At 29.5% G+C, this 14,607-nt stretch overlaps 2 protein-coding genes across 3 annotated transcripts in view; one reads left to right on the top strand and one right to left on the bottom strand.

Moving 5' to 3' along the window:
- Sif (guanine nucleotide exchange factor still life) overlaps positions 1-9,416 on the bottom strand; it is a 31,853-nt gene extending 22,437 nt beyond the window's left edge. Inside the window, exons 1-10 of the mRNA XM_074252281.1 lie at positions 9,321-9,416; positions 7,654-8,338; positions 5,572-5,759; positions 5,004-5,122; positions 4,230-4,440; positions 3,735-4,006; positions 2,760-3,324; positions 1,056-1,538; positions 552-608; positions 75-258 (exon numbers count right to left, since the gene is read on the bottom strand). Coding sequence (XP_074108382.1) covers positions 75-258; positions 552-608; positions 1,056-1,538; positions 2,760-3,324; positions 3,735-4,006; positions 4,230-4,440; positions 5,004-5,122; positions 5,572-5,759; positions 7,654-7,808 — 2,234 coding nt within the window. The 5' untranslated portion in view covers positions 7,809-8,338; positions 9,321-9,416. The remainder of the gene's footprint in view (positions 1-74; positions 259-551; positions 609-1,055; positions 1,539-2,759; positions 3,325-3,734; positions 4,007-4,229; positions 4,441-5,003; positions 5,123-5,571; positions 5,760-7,653; positions 8,339-9,320) is intronic.
- LOC141536572 (protein AAR2 homolog) overlaps positions 1-14,607 on the top strand; it is a 100,994-nt gene that overhangs the window by 79,744 nt on the left and 6,643 nt on the right. The gene's annotated exons all lie outside the window — the stretch shown is intronic.

Here is a 14,607-nt window from a genome sequence, read left to right on the forward strand (position 1 = left end):
TAAAAAATTTTTTTTTTAATTTATTACTCACGCGATTTATTCGCCAAAATTTATAGCAATCAAAAAATACTTACTTGGGTTCATACTTAGAATTGTAGTCGCTGAGATATCCTTCTCGTTCGACAGCTTCGCGTTCTCGCTTCTCCCTTATAATTTCATTGCGATCGCTGTAGTATCCGTCGCGATCCTTGCTATTTTGCCGGTCGTTTGAGTAGCGATAGGACAGCGGCAGCGTCGATGATTTGTTTGAATTCGGACCTAAGTCATTATTTATCACATTTTTCGTTAGATCATTAACAATATTACTGATATTATTATTAATTTTATCATTTTTGATATCCGAGTACACTGTTCGTTCATACTGAGCGAATATTTTGCAAGTAACGTGAGACGGTGATTTAAACTCAACATAACACGCAGTTTTTTCACGACGAGGAACGCTCATTACCGGTACTTGAGCTAATTTATTATGGTTAGATAGCGTACATGCTTACATTTTTATAAAAAAAAAAAAAAAAAAAAAAAAAGTTAATTATAAAGCTTGTACTTACGCTTGCGCGATGCGTGCGGGGTGCGTTGAACATTCATCGGAATATTTTCTGCCAGCTCTATAAAAATAAATTTTAATAACGTTACTAAAGTTTTAAAATATTACATTTTTTAAAAACAAAATTTAATAATTTTCTACATTAAAAAAAATTTTTTTTTCCCTTTTTATTTTTTTTTTTTAAATCCCCATTTTTTATCAATAATTTACTGATAATTATTTATTTATTCCAGACAAAAAATAATAAAATCTTAACTAAAAATTAATAATTATAAAACAATAAAATATTCTCTCATCCGTACAACAGTTTTTATAAAAAAAAAAAAAACCTTTGGCCTTTTTAAATTTTCCCAGCTCATTGATTTTATAGCAAGGAAAATAACATTAAAAATTTAATAAAATAAAATAATAAAAATCGAAGAAAAATAAAACAAAGTCTAATTAAAATAATACGAACAAACTATATAAATAAATAAATAAATAAACCTGAGCTTAGGCGTATTCTGACCTAGATTTTCCATGCTTTGAGTCAAAAGCGCTTCAAAGGTATGAAGACTGTAGCTTTCAGCGTCCATTCCCTTCGCAAGAGTATTTCTCAAATGCATTTCGTACTCGAGCAATAAACGGCTGGTCGGACTTCCGGGGGTTGAAGTAGGCTGCATATTCTGCTGCTGGATGTTCTGCTGTTGCTGCATATTTTGCTGTTGCTGCATATTCTGCTGTTGCTGCTGATGCTGGATGTTCTGCTGCTGATACGGGTGGTGGTGCTGCTGATGGTGCTGCTGCTGCGGGTGGTGCTGCTGATGATATGTCTGGCCGTTGTATCGCCTCGCACTGCAGTGGTTCGGTTGTTCCATATCTGAATTACCATTAGATGAGCTTGGCGTTGTTGCGTAGCACTGATTGTCGAAGATAACGTTGTCTGACGGTGGGGACATGTCACCTGTGCACCGATTACGTTCCAAATCTAAGTACATCCTGCCTCTGCCGCCTAAGACAGAGCAGATACGCAACGTGCAAGTACTCAATAAATGATGCAGCAGGTCTCTAGACCTCTATAATAGCTCATTCTTCATTAACAATATTACAACCGCTTTTTTACGCTTTGTTCGCTTTAGCTAATGCCGAAATTCCGATAAAGTGACTGTCCCCATTGTGTCTGTTCCAATTACTGACCTCTTTTATTAAACTACCCTTACAATTCATTTCATTTTTTTTTCTTTTTTTTTTTATTGATAGTTATTACTTACATTATTTACTTTCAAAACGTAAGGGTTAATTATTCAACTGCGTAATGGCCGAGTATTTGTTGGCAAAATAACAAACTCAAATTTTTATCTTGTTGCATAATTAGCGCTGTGAAATATGGTCACTAATTGGAACATAAACTCTATATATATTTAATAAATAAAGCAATCGATAAAGTAAAAAATATATTTTCTTACATATTACGAGTTTGTTTTTTTTTTTTTTTTAATTAATTAAAACTCGTGGTATGTAAAAAGTAAATAAGAAAAATTTTTTTTTAGAAAAAACAAGATTTTTTATTCATATTTTTTTTTTTTTTAAACTCTAGTTGAGAGATTCAAAAAACTTTGACGAAGATATTGAAAAATTTAATAATATTCTCTACTTGAATTTTTTTTTTATTTAATTAAACTCTCTGTATATTTAAGTTAATAAATTTATTATGATAGCGTAAAACAATCAGAAAAATTCTTAATCAAAAAATACAGTTTATAGTTTTTTTCTTTTAATTTGTTGATATTATTATTTTTTTTTTTTTTTTTTTTTTTTTTTTTCTATAAAATGAAAAGACTTAATTTTATATTAAAAAATAATTTTTAAAAATTTAATTATTCTTGTTATTAATCTCTCAACTATTTTAGTTAAAAAATAAAAATATCTACGAAAAATTGTAATAATTACACTAGCAAGAAAACTTTCTAAAAAAACTCCATTCGCTTTATATTAATAAATGCAATAAGAAAAAATACTAGATTGCAGATAAAATGAAAAGTTGAATTTAATGAAAGAGTTTGATTGGTGGGAGCTATTGAGTGAAATGAATAAAATGAATAAAAATGTAGATCAATACTCAAAAACGAAATAAGCTGAGTATAACAACAGAAAATCCATAACATTGTAATAATCAAAACCTACATATTAACAAAAACGATAAGAGTAATAAAGAGAAGAAAACAATACGTACCAGTAGAATATTGACGAGTCATTTCATGAACACTTCTTGATCCTTGAAATTTATTATTATAGGGGCTTCTGTATGGATGAGCATAATTATCATTTTCCGGTTCGGAATGTATGTACCTCTGATTATTATTATTCGGATGATAGTAGTGATGAGTGTGAGCATGAGGATGACGTTTTCTCGTCATTTCTGGTGAAGTTGCTGGACTGTCAATACTTGACATTGGTTTGAGCATCCGTTTCAATGTATTCGGATCAAGGCTAATACCGCCGTTTTGAGCATTTTCAATTCTCATATCGTCCGTACTCTTACTCTTGGATTTTCTACTCCCATGATTGCTGTTGTTATTAACGATATTGAAGAAATTACCATTTTGCATTTCGTACTCCGTGTAGTCTGCTGATTTTGTGTGGTGTAATTGTTCTTTACGAAATTTGCTACCTAATGTACCCCCTACTTGTATACTTTCTGACTTCAGAGACTCACTCCCATTTTGTGTCGCACTGTCTTGACGCTTTATTCCTTTTTTAGGTGATATCGTTGTACCTTTGTCATCTGGACTATCAATCTATCAAATTTTATCATTATTACAATTATTAATATCTCTACAAACAATATTAAAACAAACAAACAAATCATTTTTTTCTTCCCTATTTTTTAATGCAAATTTTCTGACCATTTATTTAATTAATAAAAAAAAAAAAACTTTCATCTCAATTTTTAATTTTTTATAAAAATCCAATTCAAAATTTACTTATAAAAATAAATTTTTATTCTAATTATAAAATCTAAAATATTATTAATAGTGAAGAAATGTAGAAAAATTTTTTCCTCCAAAAAATAAATAATTTTTTTATAATTTCAATAAAAAAATAAAATTTTAATAAAAAAATTGCGTTAAATAAATTTAAATCAACAATAATTAAAAATAAAAAATTTTAATGTATTAAATAAAAATAATTAAAAAAAAACTAATACCTGTGAACCAACGGTAGCAGTGCCAGTAGCAACGTTAACAGTTTTGGGCGTTGTCTGGCATGTTTCATTCTGTAGTTGTTTGTCTTTACTGATGTGCCTTGACGTATCACCGTACTTGGATGTTTTACCTGGTGTATCGGTAGTATTATTGACATTGTCGTAAAGTGAAACGCTGGATGTTGCGTTGTTACCTATCTTGTCACGTCCAGGCGTCATCTCTACATCCCCGGACCGGGGGTTCAGTACCATATTTCTAGGTAACGACACGGGGCCTGCGCAAATAATAATATATTAATAATTTATCCTTTCAATCAGCTATCAATAATTTATAAATAATCCACCGAGGCTCCTTAGTTATATTCCAGCATACTTAAACTTGACATTAAAAATACACCCAGTGAATTAAGTATCTTCTCTAAGAGTCTTCTCCCCCGTGAATAAATTTAGCTAATTCAAGAATTAAATAAATAATTATAATTAGTAATTCTAACTCACCGCAAGGACCTGCTGAAAATCTCTGATCTCGAGTCCGTGAGATTCTCAGTTGCTCAGGAACCATGCAAGTGCACTGCGGAGCTTTTGTTCGACTAGGAGAAGCCGGTGTAGAAAGAGGTTTCATCCGTGTTTTGACCTTTTGCTTGTTGGGAGGCTCCAGCTTCAGGGAATACGAAGAAGGCGCTTTGCGGGGTGTTTTCGTCGAGGGTGACTGGAAAGGTCAAAGATAAAATGTCAATCATTCGCCCGAATAAACCCCACTTTGTTATTTTATTGATAAAAACGCATCTACATCTCCGGCTACATGTTCTGTCTATTATTATTTATATTATTAAGAGAGTAAGAAAAATTTTGTCTTGAGAGTCAATTTATTATGATGAGTATTTAGGCTGCATTCAATAATTCTCTATCTTTAGATACATAATTAAAAAATGACCTTTTATCTTGTGAATTATTGACATTTTTAAAGATATAAGCTCACCTCGAGATTACACTCATCGAGACCTTTCATTTGAGTACCCACATCAATTTTTCATATATTTATATATATATTATATATATTTATATATGATAAATATATCAAAATTGCATGTGAGTACTCAAATGAAAGCTCTTGATGAGTGTAACATCGGGATGAGCTTATATTTTTAAAAACTTCAATACTTAAGAAAGTGCAATTTAACAAAAGTCATTATTTAATCAAGCAAAATTTTATTTATTTACATTAACTGATTTAATATTAATATTATCACTAATATATGTACTATTACTTACGCAGCAGTCTTTGAACTGTTTAGCGTCTATTGGAGAGGTAAAGTTTAGACCCCATGTGTCATTGGTCATTGAGTCTTTCCAGTAGATAAAGCATTCTGATGCTTGGCCGATTCTTGTACCTTTAATTTTAGTTTTTAGTTATTTATAAATTAAATAACAAGATTTTGTTTGTTAAAAAAAATTATTCGGGATTTTAACTAGAATATTTTATTAAAAAAACAAAAAGTTTTAATTTAAAAAATATTTATAAACTTTATAATACTTGAACTTTTTAAAATATCATCCAGGTATTTAAAATCTTCAATTTAGTATTTAAAAAAAATAAGCTGAACTTTAATATTGACTAAAAAAAACTTAATTTTTTACCAATACACTACTTTTATTGATTATTAACTTTCTTGTTAAGTAAACTTATTATAAAGTTCGCTAAAATAAAAGTTTTTAAAAAGTACATCTATTAATTTAAATATGTTACAATAAAATGTTCCGTCTTGGATTAATGAGGTAAATATTATAAGTTTCTGTGAAAAAAAAAAAAAAAAAAAAAAAAAAAAAAAAAAAGACTGACCTGGTTGAACCAGTCGTACATCTAGGATCTTGTCAACTTGACTATTGTAGGCGGTAATATGGAAGACCATTTCAGGAGAATCCGAAAGACAGCGAATATTCACGGGGACAAGATCCTCTGAAACTTGCTGCCATTTAACAAGACCTGTTTGTCCAGCCGCGCTTACGTGGAAAACTTCAGCCCACAATCTGAAAGTACTCAAAATTTTGTTAATCGAGTGTTCGTCGGTGTCTATTTATGAAGCTGAGCAGTACTAGCTATAATTTCAGCTTTTTTATTAAAAAAATTATCGAATAAAATTTTTAATAATTTTATTTCGTAAATTTTAAAGAAATAAAATTTATTGAAATTTTTTTGGTCCTGTCTCAGCCTGAAGAAGTCCAGTCGCTTCATAATTTATTTAAAAATTTTTATTTTTAAGGTAAAAAATATAAAATATAAATTTTTAATTTATAAAAAATTTATTACATTTTTTAAATTAATTTTGATAGCGATTGGAGCTTCTTGAAAAATAAAAAATAAATTTTTTGAATTAATTAAAGGAAATACAGAAGTTTAAATTAAAACATGCAAAAGAAGGGAATAATGAAACTTAAGCTTATAATATAGATAAAGATTTGCAAAGCATCAGTTGCAGGGTGAGATGAAAGGAATGACAAATATATATACACATGATTGATAATGCCAAGTGATTGATAATGTGAGTGATTGTGAAGTGTTTGAAAAATTTAAATAGCAATATATAATATTTCCTGTTATCAAAGAAAAATTTAAACATCTGACGGAATCCCTTCCAAGAGGAAACCCTTGAAAATTTTTCGCTAAGAACCAATCTATCAATTTTTCTCGTCTAAGTAAAATTGGAAGACATGAATAAAAATTGTAATTTTTTTTTTTATAAAAAAAATTGAATAGTAAATATCATGTTGAGATTTATTCGACACAAGTAAATGAACATCGTTTAATTGAATATTGTTTGATAACTGCTTACAAGCTAATAGCCGCAGGTAATTTTATTTCCAATGCAAATTAATTATTTTATTTTTATTGCTTTTCAATCACGGTAATAACTTTCTATTTGTGGACGTAATTAATATTTAATGAAATAATTATAAGTTGAAAAAAATTTTAAGTGATCCCTGTTTTAAATTTTATTATTTTTTCATTTTTTCGCTTGACGTCTTTCCAATAATAAAGTGTGACATCAAAAGATCGAAAGAACGCTGTCAAAATCTAGTTCACGTTTTTTTATTCATACAGAAAATTCATATTCTACTTAAATAAATTAAAAAGTTTAAGAATAAAGTTTAATTAAAAAAATTACTTAGTTTTATTAAAGTAGACTAGTTTTTTATTTTTATTTTTATATTAGGTTTTTTAATTTTAATTAGGTTGATATTAAAAGCAGTCAGTCAATTATTCATTGACTTCACCAATATGTAATTATTAATTAATTTTTACGTGGAAAAATATTAATTACTGGGCAAGAAAATTTTTTTTTAACTTTAATAAAATAAAATTTAGATGTATTTTTAATTCAAGTAAAAAAATTTTGATTAAATTAACAAAAAATTATATAAAAAAAATAATCTTCCAGTTTTACCAGCGGTGATCAAACCTAAAATACTCTGAGGACTAAAAAATTATAGATATTTATTCTCCATCTCTAAATAGATTATAGATTTATAGATAGATAATCAATGATCGTAAAACTACATTAGAATAAGCAACTTGTGAGAAATTAATTGTAAGATACATACGTCAGTTGAAATTGCTGTGCACAAAAAACACTTGAGTAAATTGAAAAGGGGTTGAGAGAAAAAAAAATGTGTCACAGAGACATGAAAAAAAAAAAAATAATAATAATAAATTTATATATCAAGGGTCTACACGTGAAGTAACCACGTGTCTTAATCTATCATACATCAGTAAATTCATTCAGTTTATTGAAAGACTTGTGTACTGATGGCTAAATACTACACTGATAAAAAATCAACAATGTTTAATAACAATTATTACAGAGAATTAAATGTTGACAGAGAATGATAAAATGGAAATGGTTTAATGGGATGGTATGCGCACCTCTTCTTTTCTATTACGCTTCCGCACCTGAGCAAGTGGGCAGAATCTCCCCTGTGGCTGCCGCTACTTCTTCCACCTGTCTGCCATGGGGATTCGTCGTCGCGGTAGCCTCGTTTCAAAGGCGCACAACTGCATGCTGATAATTTGTTTCCCATTTTCGAGTTTAAATATCAATACTGAAGATTTTATAATAACAATATTAATTATAATAATAATAATATTTTATTCCTTGTCTTTATCTTTCACTTAGACTTTTTTATTGGTGAATTATAAATCCAACTCAATTCATTATAGACAATATTATTTTCTCATCTTTAAATCGACTTTATTTAGTCTTTCATCTCTCGATGTCTTTTCTCTCCCTCGCTTTGACACAATTTTATTTGGCTTTTTATTTTATCTAGTTATTTTAAATAAATAATAATATTTATTTATTTATTCTCTTTGGTACTTTTATTTTATTTTATTTGGCACCAATTTTATCAGCCGATTTATATTTTCCTTTTAAATTAATGAGCGATATTTAATGGTGTTAATTATAAATTCATTTGTTGTTATTTTAAACGGAAGCACTCGGTAGCACAGATGATCGGTTTATAATTCCCGATCGAGAATAAACGGAGGTATCTTTATTGTCACATCATTGTTGGCGACCGTGATTATCAGCTTCTCTGTGGCATCATCACTGCGAACATACAAATACAATATACATATTATAATTATTATTTAATTATTATTCCAAATAGGGTCAATGGGATCAGATCTAAAGTTAATTATTTGTGATACTGATAACAATAACTATTAATCAATTTCCAATTTTATTTTCATATGATTAATTTAACAAATTTTTTATTTTTATTTTTATTTTTATTTAACTATTATCTGGTAATGACAAACTGTTTCAATATTTATTGCCAATTCAGTGGACTGGTTATTGTACTGAGGGTTCAAAGTGTGGAAAATTGTCGAGAGTTTATAATTGCTATTGACCGTAAAAATAATTTGGCAAGAAAGGAAACTTTTTATTTAGAAAATTTTTAACTTTAAAATAAAATAAAATTATTAATTATACTTTTAGAAAAATCACTTTTTTATTGAACTATTAATTATTTCGGCTAGTGAACTGATGAAAATTTAATTGAACGGTAAATTTATGATTTGAAATAGCTTCATGGAAATAATAGCGACGTACTGATAATTTATAATGTTTTTTTTTTATACCAAAGTTAATTTAATTGAAAATGAATGAAAGCACTAAAACATTACGATTGATTTTTCACATTTGAGGCTTCTATTGACCAATACGTGATTCTATGAATATATTTAATGTTATGTAGATAAATTTCAATGACGAGTCATGCAATTTATTGGAAAAAAATTTTTTAAAGCAAAAAAAAAAACTCATTTTTTATTTAATTGAATTTTATTTTTCCATATTTTACTGCCTAGTATTTTTTTAATTAAAAATAACAAGTGCGATTGATAATTGGTAATTTTGAAAATAAATTTGAAGGTAAAAATAAAATCCGATTAAAGTTGTAATCGAATTATTTACGTTATTGACGTTTGACGACAGAAAATTGAAATATTTCTAATCTATAGGATTGTAATTGAATGATAATAATAATAATAATAATAATAATAATAATAATAATAATAATATTAACCCTCGGTAGCGAGAGCCAAAAAGGTTCATTTCCGATGAAGATTTTAATTGAATCAACCCGATGTTTCGAGGGTAAAGTAGAACATCTAACGACTTGTCAGCCGCCTATTTATCTTTTTATTTTTATTCCTTCTCGATGAAAAAATACTCTTTACTGATAAAACTAAGTACGGCTTTCACAAAGATACGGTATCAGCTCAGCTCGGTCACTTTTATTTAAAATTTTATTTTAAAGTTCCTGGGAAAATTAGCGACCCTGTTATGGTAATTAGTGATCTGTTGACGTAAAAGGGATCTTATGTTTAATATTAATTAGCTTTAATTAATTTTAAATAAATTATTTAGGAAATTTTTACTTCAAACTTAAGCAAAGAAATTTTTAATTTAAGTTTTTTTAATAAATATTTAAAAAAATTTTTTTAAACTTTTTGAATGAAATAAAAATAAATTTTTAAAGGTGAAATTAAAAAAAAAATAAATAAAATAAAACAAAAATCAGTTTATTATGTATTAGAAAAGAAAGTATATCAGATAAAGAGTTTCGTCTGCATTAACACTGATTACTTTCACTAAAAACTTGAGAAAAAATATATATCTGTGATGCATTTACACATATATATTAGATATAGACCTGGAACCGTTAAATGGACTATACTAGACATAACTGACCTGACTACTAAGCCAGACTGAGATATTATGTAGCTCTGCAGGCTACGTAATGACTCTACTCTTTCTGCTTTATTATTATTCAACAGACAAGTAAGTAGAACAACTGTTAAATATCTACAAAAGTATATGTCAAATGTCATAGTAATTTATCTCTTATTATACAACCTTGATTTTAAATCCTTCTCACCGAATTATTGTTACTGTATTTTACCAGTCGAGTGTGAGACTTGGCTTTTTTATAAAAACCATTAATTACAAGGTGAAAAGTTTTAGGTGTCTAAAAAATCGATCTAGTTGTTTGAAAGTTATAAAAAAAAACTCCACATTTTAAAAATCAATTAAAGTGATTAATTTAAAACTTTAATGTGATTTTTTTGACCTTTCAAAAGTTTTTTTTTTTTTTTGTTATTTATGCATGAGAGAAAAAGTAGCGTAAGATGACTGTAGCGTGAATTGGAAGACGCATGACTCAAATGCAAAGGGTCGGGGTTCGAGCCCCAGCGCCGTTGAAAAAACTAATAAAATTAACAATAGAATAAATTTCAATATATTACTATAAAATCTGGATTAATGAAATATAAATTCAGATAAATGTCGAGATACTTTTATAATAAAAATTTTCATGGCAGATACTAAGACAAAAAGTCTTTCAAGTTTTGATTAATGTTAAAATAAAATTTAAAAACAATTAATTAATTTTTTAAAGGCAAAATTTACTTAATAAATAACAGTTTAGATATCTTATACATGCGCGGTCGCAAATCTATGTCCAAAGTCCGCAGGATCATGATAACAACTGCATTGGCTCTCCTTCTCTCTTTCATGTATCCTCTTATTTTTGACATTCCCATTTTATTCCTCTATTTGCATGTCCAAAATTACATAAGCCCCCGGAGACCGCGGAGAAAATAAAAAAAAAAAAAAAAAAAAAAAAAAAAAAAATTCTGCTCAAGGCACCAGCAGATGATTAATTTAAATCCATTGAACTTTCAACCTGAATTTCGTGTAATTGAGTTAGTGATTACTTTTTAATTATTTCTGTCCAATTAAAATTAAAGAATGCATCAATCTCCGCTCTCTGTTATTTTTACCAACTAAAATTTGAAACTTTTTTTTCTTTTTTTAATTTATTTTCAAACAGGAATAAAATTATCGAGGAAAAATATTTTAATACCTTGACGACGCCGAAGAAAAATTATTTATTTAATAAACTAAATTTTAATTAATAAAAAATAAAAGAATAATAGTTAAATTTTATTTTCCAGGACTAGGGTAAATGACCTACTTACTAACCGTGTCCTAGTTATTGACCTCATTCTCATATACACTACTGTCAATTATTTACGATTCATTTTACAGAATAATTCACCACTCTGTATTTTATTTTTATCAAAATTATTTATAATTTTTACACTCGAGCTTTTTTATGTAAAAAATTATTATTCTTAAAATTTATTCATTTAATATTTATTAATTATGATTTAGAAATTTAAAATAAAGAAAAAAAAATTTTAAACTCCAAATTGAAGGAAAAATAAATTGCAAGTAGTAAAAAGGCTTAAAAGTCAGACACTAAGAACTGACCGCGATAACAGCCGCGGTAGCGATATGCACTTGAACATGGTTATCAACAAACACGTGAGTGAGACGGGAATAAAAATAAAGGGGTGGGGCTGAGCAGACCGAGAACAGAGGAGAGTAACAGTACAGCAGGGCGAGGTCGTGGTGCCAGAAAAAGGCGAATTCTCTCGCCCTAAAGAAAAACTAGCAAAAAGAAAAAATGAAACTAAATAAATAAAAAAAGATTAAAAATAAAACTCGTATTGACATCGAGGGACGGGAAGATCTACGACGTATGAGCTGGAGTACTCAGCTGGCATTAGTTTCCGAGCTCGGAGGTTCAAGCTTGAAGCTTCGGGGGGATCAAAGCACTCCTGTTTCACTTCTCTATTTTTCAACCATACTACTCGGTTCCGATTACTAGGATAGGGCGAAGTAGGTGCACTCGGGTTGTACGCGTGGGTGAAACGAGCTCCCTAAACGCTATATCGATCTCTACTCAGCTCCGATGCGTTCACCTGTCGCCCTTCTCGTCATGGATATCGCATGACCCTCATCAACTTATTCGCTACTTTGTTTATTTGCCTGATCAGAGTCCTGCCAAAAAATCCCTTTAATTTTTTTAATATAATTAATATTATTTTCTTCAATAATAATAATAATTATTATTTTTTTTAATAAATTATTGGTCATATTATTTGACAAGAGTTCATTGACTTTAATTTAATTTTTTTATTATTAAAAAAAAAAAATTTATAAAATTCAAAATATTAAATCATTTTTTTATTAAAAAATAAAGCCACAAAATTAAAAAAATTTTTATTTTTATTTTTAACTAAAAAAAAATTACTTGGTTGCAGTAAAATAAAATTAATTATGCAAAAAAAAAAAAAAAAGAAAAGATAAATTTTGAACCAAAATAAAATTACTCATAATTTTTATTTATACAAAAAAAAAATAATAATTGTAATTAAGAGTATTATTGTAAAACATATGTGTTAAAATGGATGCCAACGACTCCCGAAATTGCATCTATCGTAGGTGCACCGCATTCACTGGAGCGACGACGCCCAAGAACAGAGGGAGGCAGTGACGGAGGAGAGGGCACCAAAGACCACTGACGCAAAAATAGTTGTAAAAAAAAAAAAAAAATAAAAATAAAAAGCACATTTAAGCCATTTTGTCAAAACTGCCGACAAAATTTTATACGAAGTGAATTTCTGAGCTTTTGTCCGGCGACAAAATCCAGGAGAAGAATAAAAAACTCCGAAATGGTTGATGTTAAGAAATAAAATGTGAATTTACACTTACGGTCGACGACATCCGCGAGACCTCACCCGTAACATACCGTGATACTGATGTAGATTGTACAATAACACAGAGAAAGCGCAATAGTGAGGTAGGGAGAGAAGAAAGTGAACGAGGCAACGGGGGTAAGGACAAGGGTGGAGCGTCAGAAACGCATCGTCACATGACACAAATTCACAGTAAAATTCAAATTTACTCACAATTTTACAAGACAATCACTTATAATTAAATCTATTTGTTTTAAAAATAACTATTGGAGTTAAGAAAGCACTCACCGTCAGCTTCACTTTTGCTCTTCACCCGTTTACTCTTTATTCGTTAGTTCACTAGCTAGCGCGCCGGTTTCGCGCGAATTTATCCAGAGCGTATCCATGGATACTGCGGGAGAGAAGATCAGGGCAGTCCTGGATCTTAACAGCGCCCCTATCCAACAAATGTCAATATCCCTTTTTCTGCGATGCGCCCGTGCGCCGTATCTTCTCCGGAGATTTTATTTTATTTTCATCCGCTGTATTAATTATTTAAAACTCTAAATTACACTTTTTTCCACACATTACATCAATTACAACTATCTCTAGCATTTATTTAATCATTACCATAAATTTTATTATTTATCTCAACAACGAACGAGTGACAAAACGCAAAAGCGCACTTTTTATTAACAAACTAAAAAAACTAAAAATAAAAGATAAAATGATAAAAATATTTATAAATTTTATTCAAGTACAAAGTTATGCTTAATGCTTAACAGGTTATAATTCTCAGTTGTAACGTCGGTCCAGATGCGATGCCCGACGTACTTTTTCGGGGGTGGTTTTACCGTGAGAGCGAGGTGCTCGTACGTTTCTATACAGAGAAGAGGTGTAACCATGACGATAGACGATCGATCTGTGACTTGCGCGCTTCCTATTCCGCGTTTACTGAGAAGTGAGAACCGAGAGGCTGTGTGCTCTGGGTATATGTACACATACAGATGGATTTTATTGTCCAGGTGTGAGTGTGTATTATAGTAGAGTGTAGAATGTGGGGGATGAAAGAGCGAGCTGTGTACATATATACTTCCCCAGACCGAGATGTTGATGTGGAAATAGAAAAGAGAGGAAGCGAGAGGATAGTGGAGCTGATGTCAAGAGAAGAGATGAGCGAATCTCGAGTCATCTATGTCATCTTTTTTCTCCTTCATCCTTTATATTCTCTTCACTCGTTATTCTATTCTATTACATCAAGTTTATTCTTCAGTATAGCTTCAATGCTAATCAACGTTATGCAACCGACAAACCTTCTGTTGATTGTTACTTGCTGATTACAAGAGAGTTACTTGCTGCATCAAAGATCATTATTACGATTGTCATTATCATTTTGATTGGGATTATAATCGAAGATATAAATCTCCGAGATTAAGAATATTCTTAGATAAAATTTGAACTTTACTGGGTTGGATTTTTTTTTTTTTTTTGTGACACCGACTCGTACGTTTCTTTGGTATTTATATGTACGAGTGTGGATATATATTACTTCGGCTTCAGAGGCTTTGGCTTCACCAGAGTTATCCTTTACTTACGAGATAGTTATACGTGATCTAGGCGTTGGTTACCCCTACTTATCGAGCGTTACTGAGGTCATCGCAACAACCCTGAAGGGTCTAATAAAGATCAAAATTACATTATTGATGCGTCAAAAGGTAAACGTGGTGTCGGAGCTAGAGGAGCGCTCTTGATCTATTTACAAGGGTACTTGCAAGAGCCTCAATT

The sequence above is a fragment of the Cotesia typhae genome, unplaced genomic scaffold, assembly GCF_013202065.1.
Source record: "Cotesia typhae breed Kobodo isofemale line unplaced genomic scaffold, CoteBio_Ctyphae contig_123, whole genome shotgun sequence".
In the NCBI taxonomy this organism is placed as follows: Eukaryota; Metazoa; Arthropoda; class Insecta; order Hymenoptera; family Braconidae; genus Cotesia; species Cotesia typhae.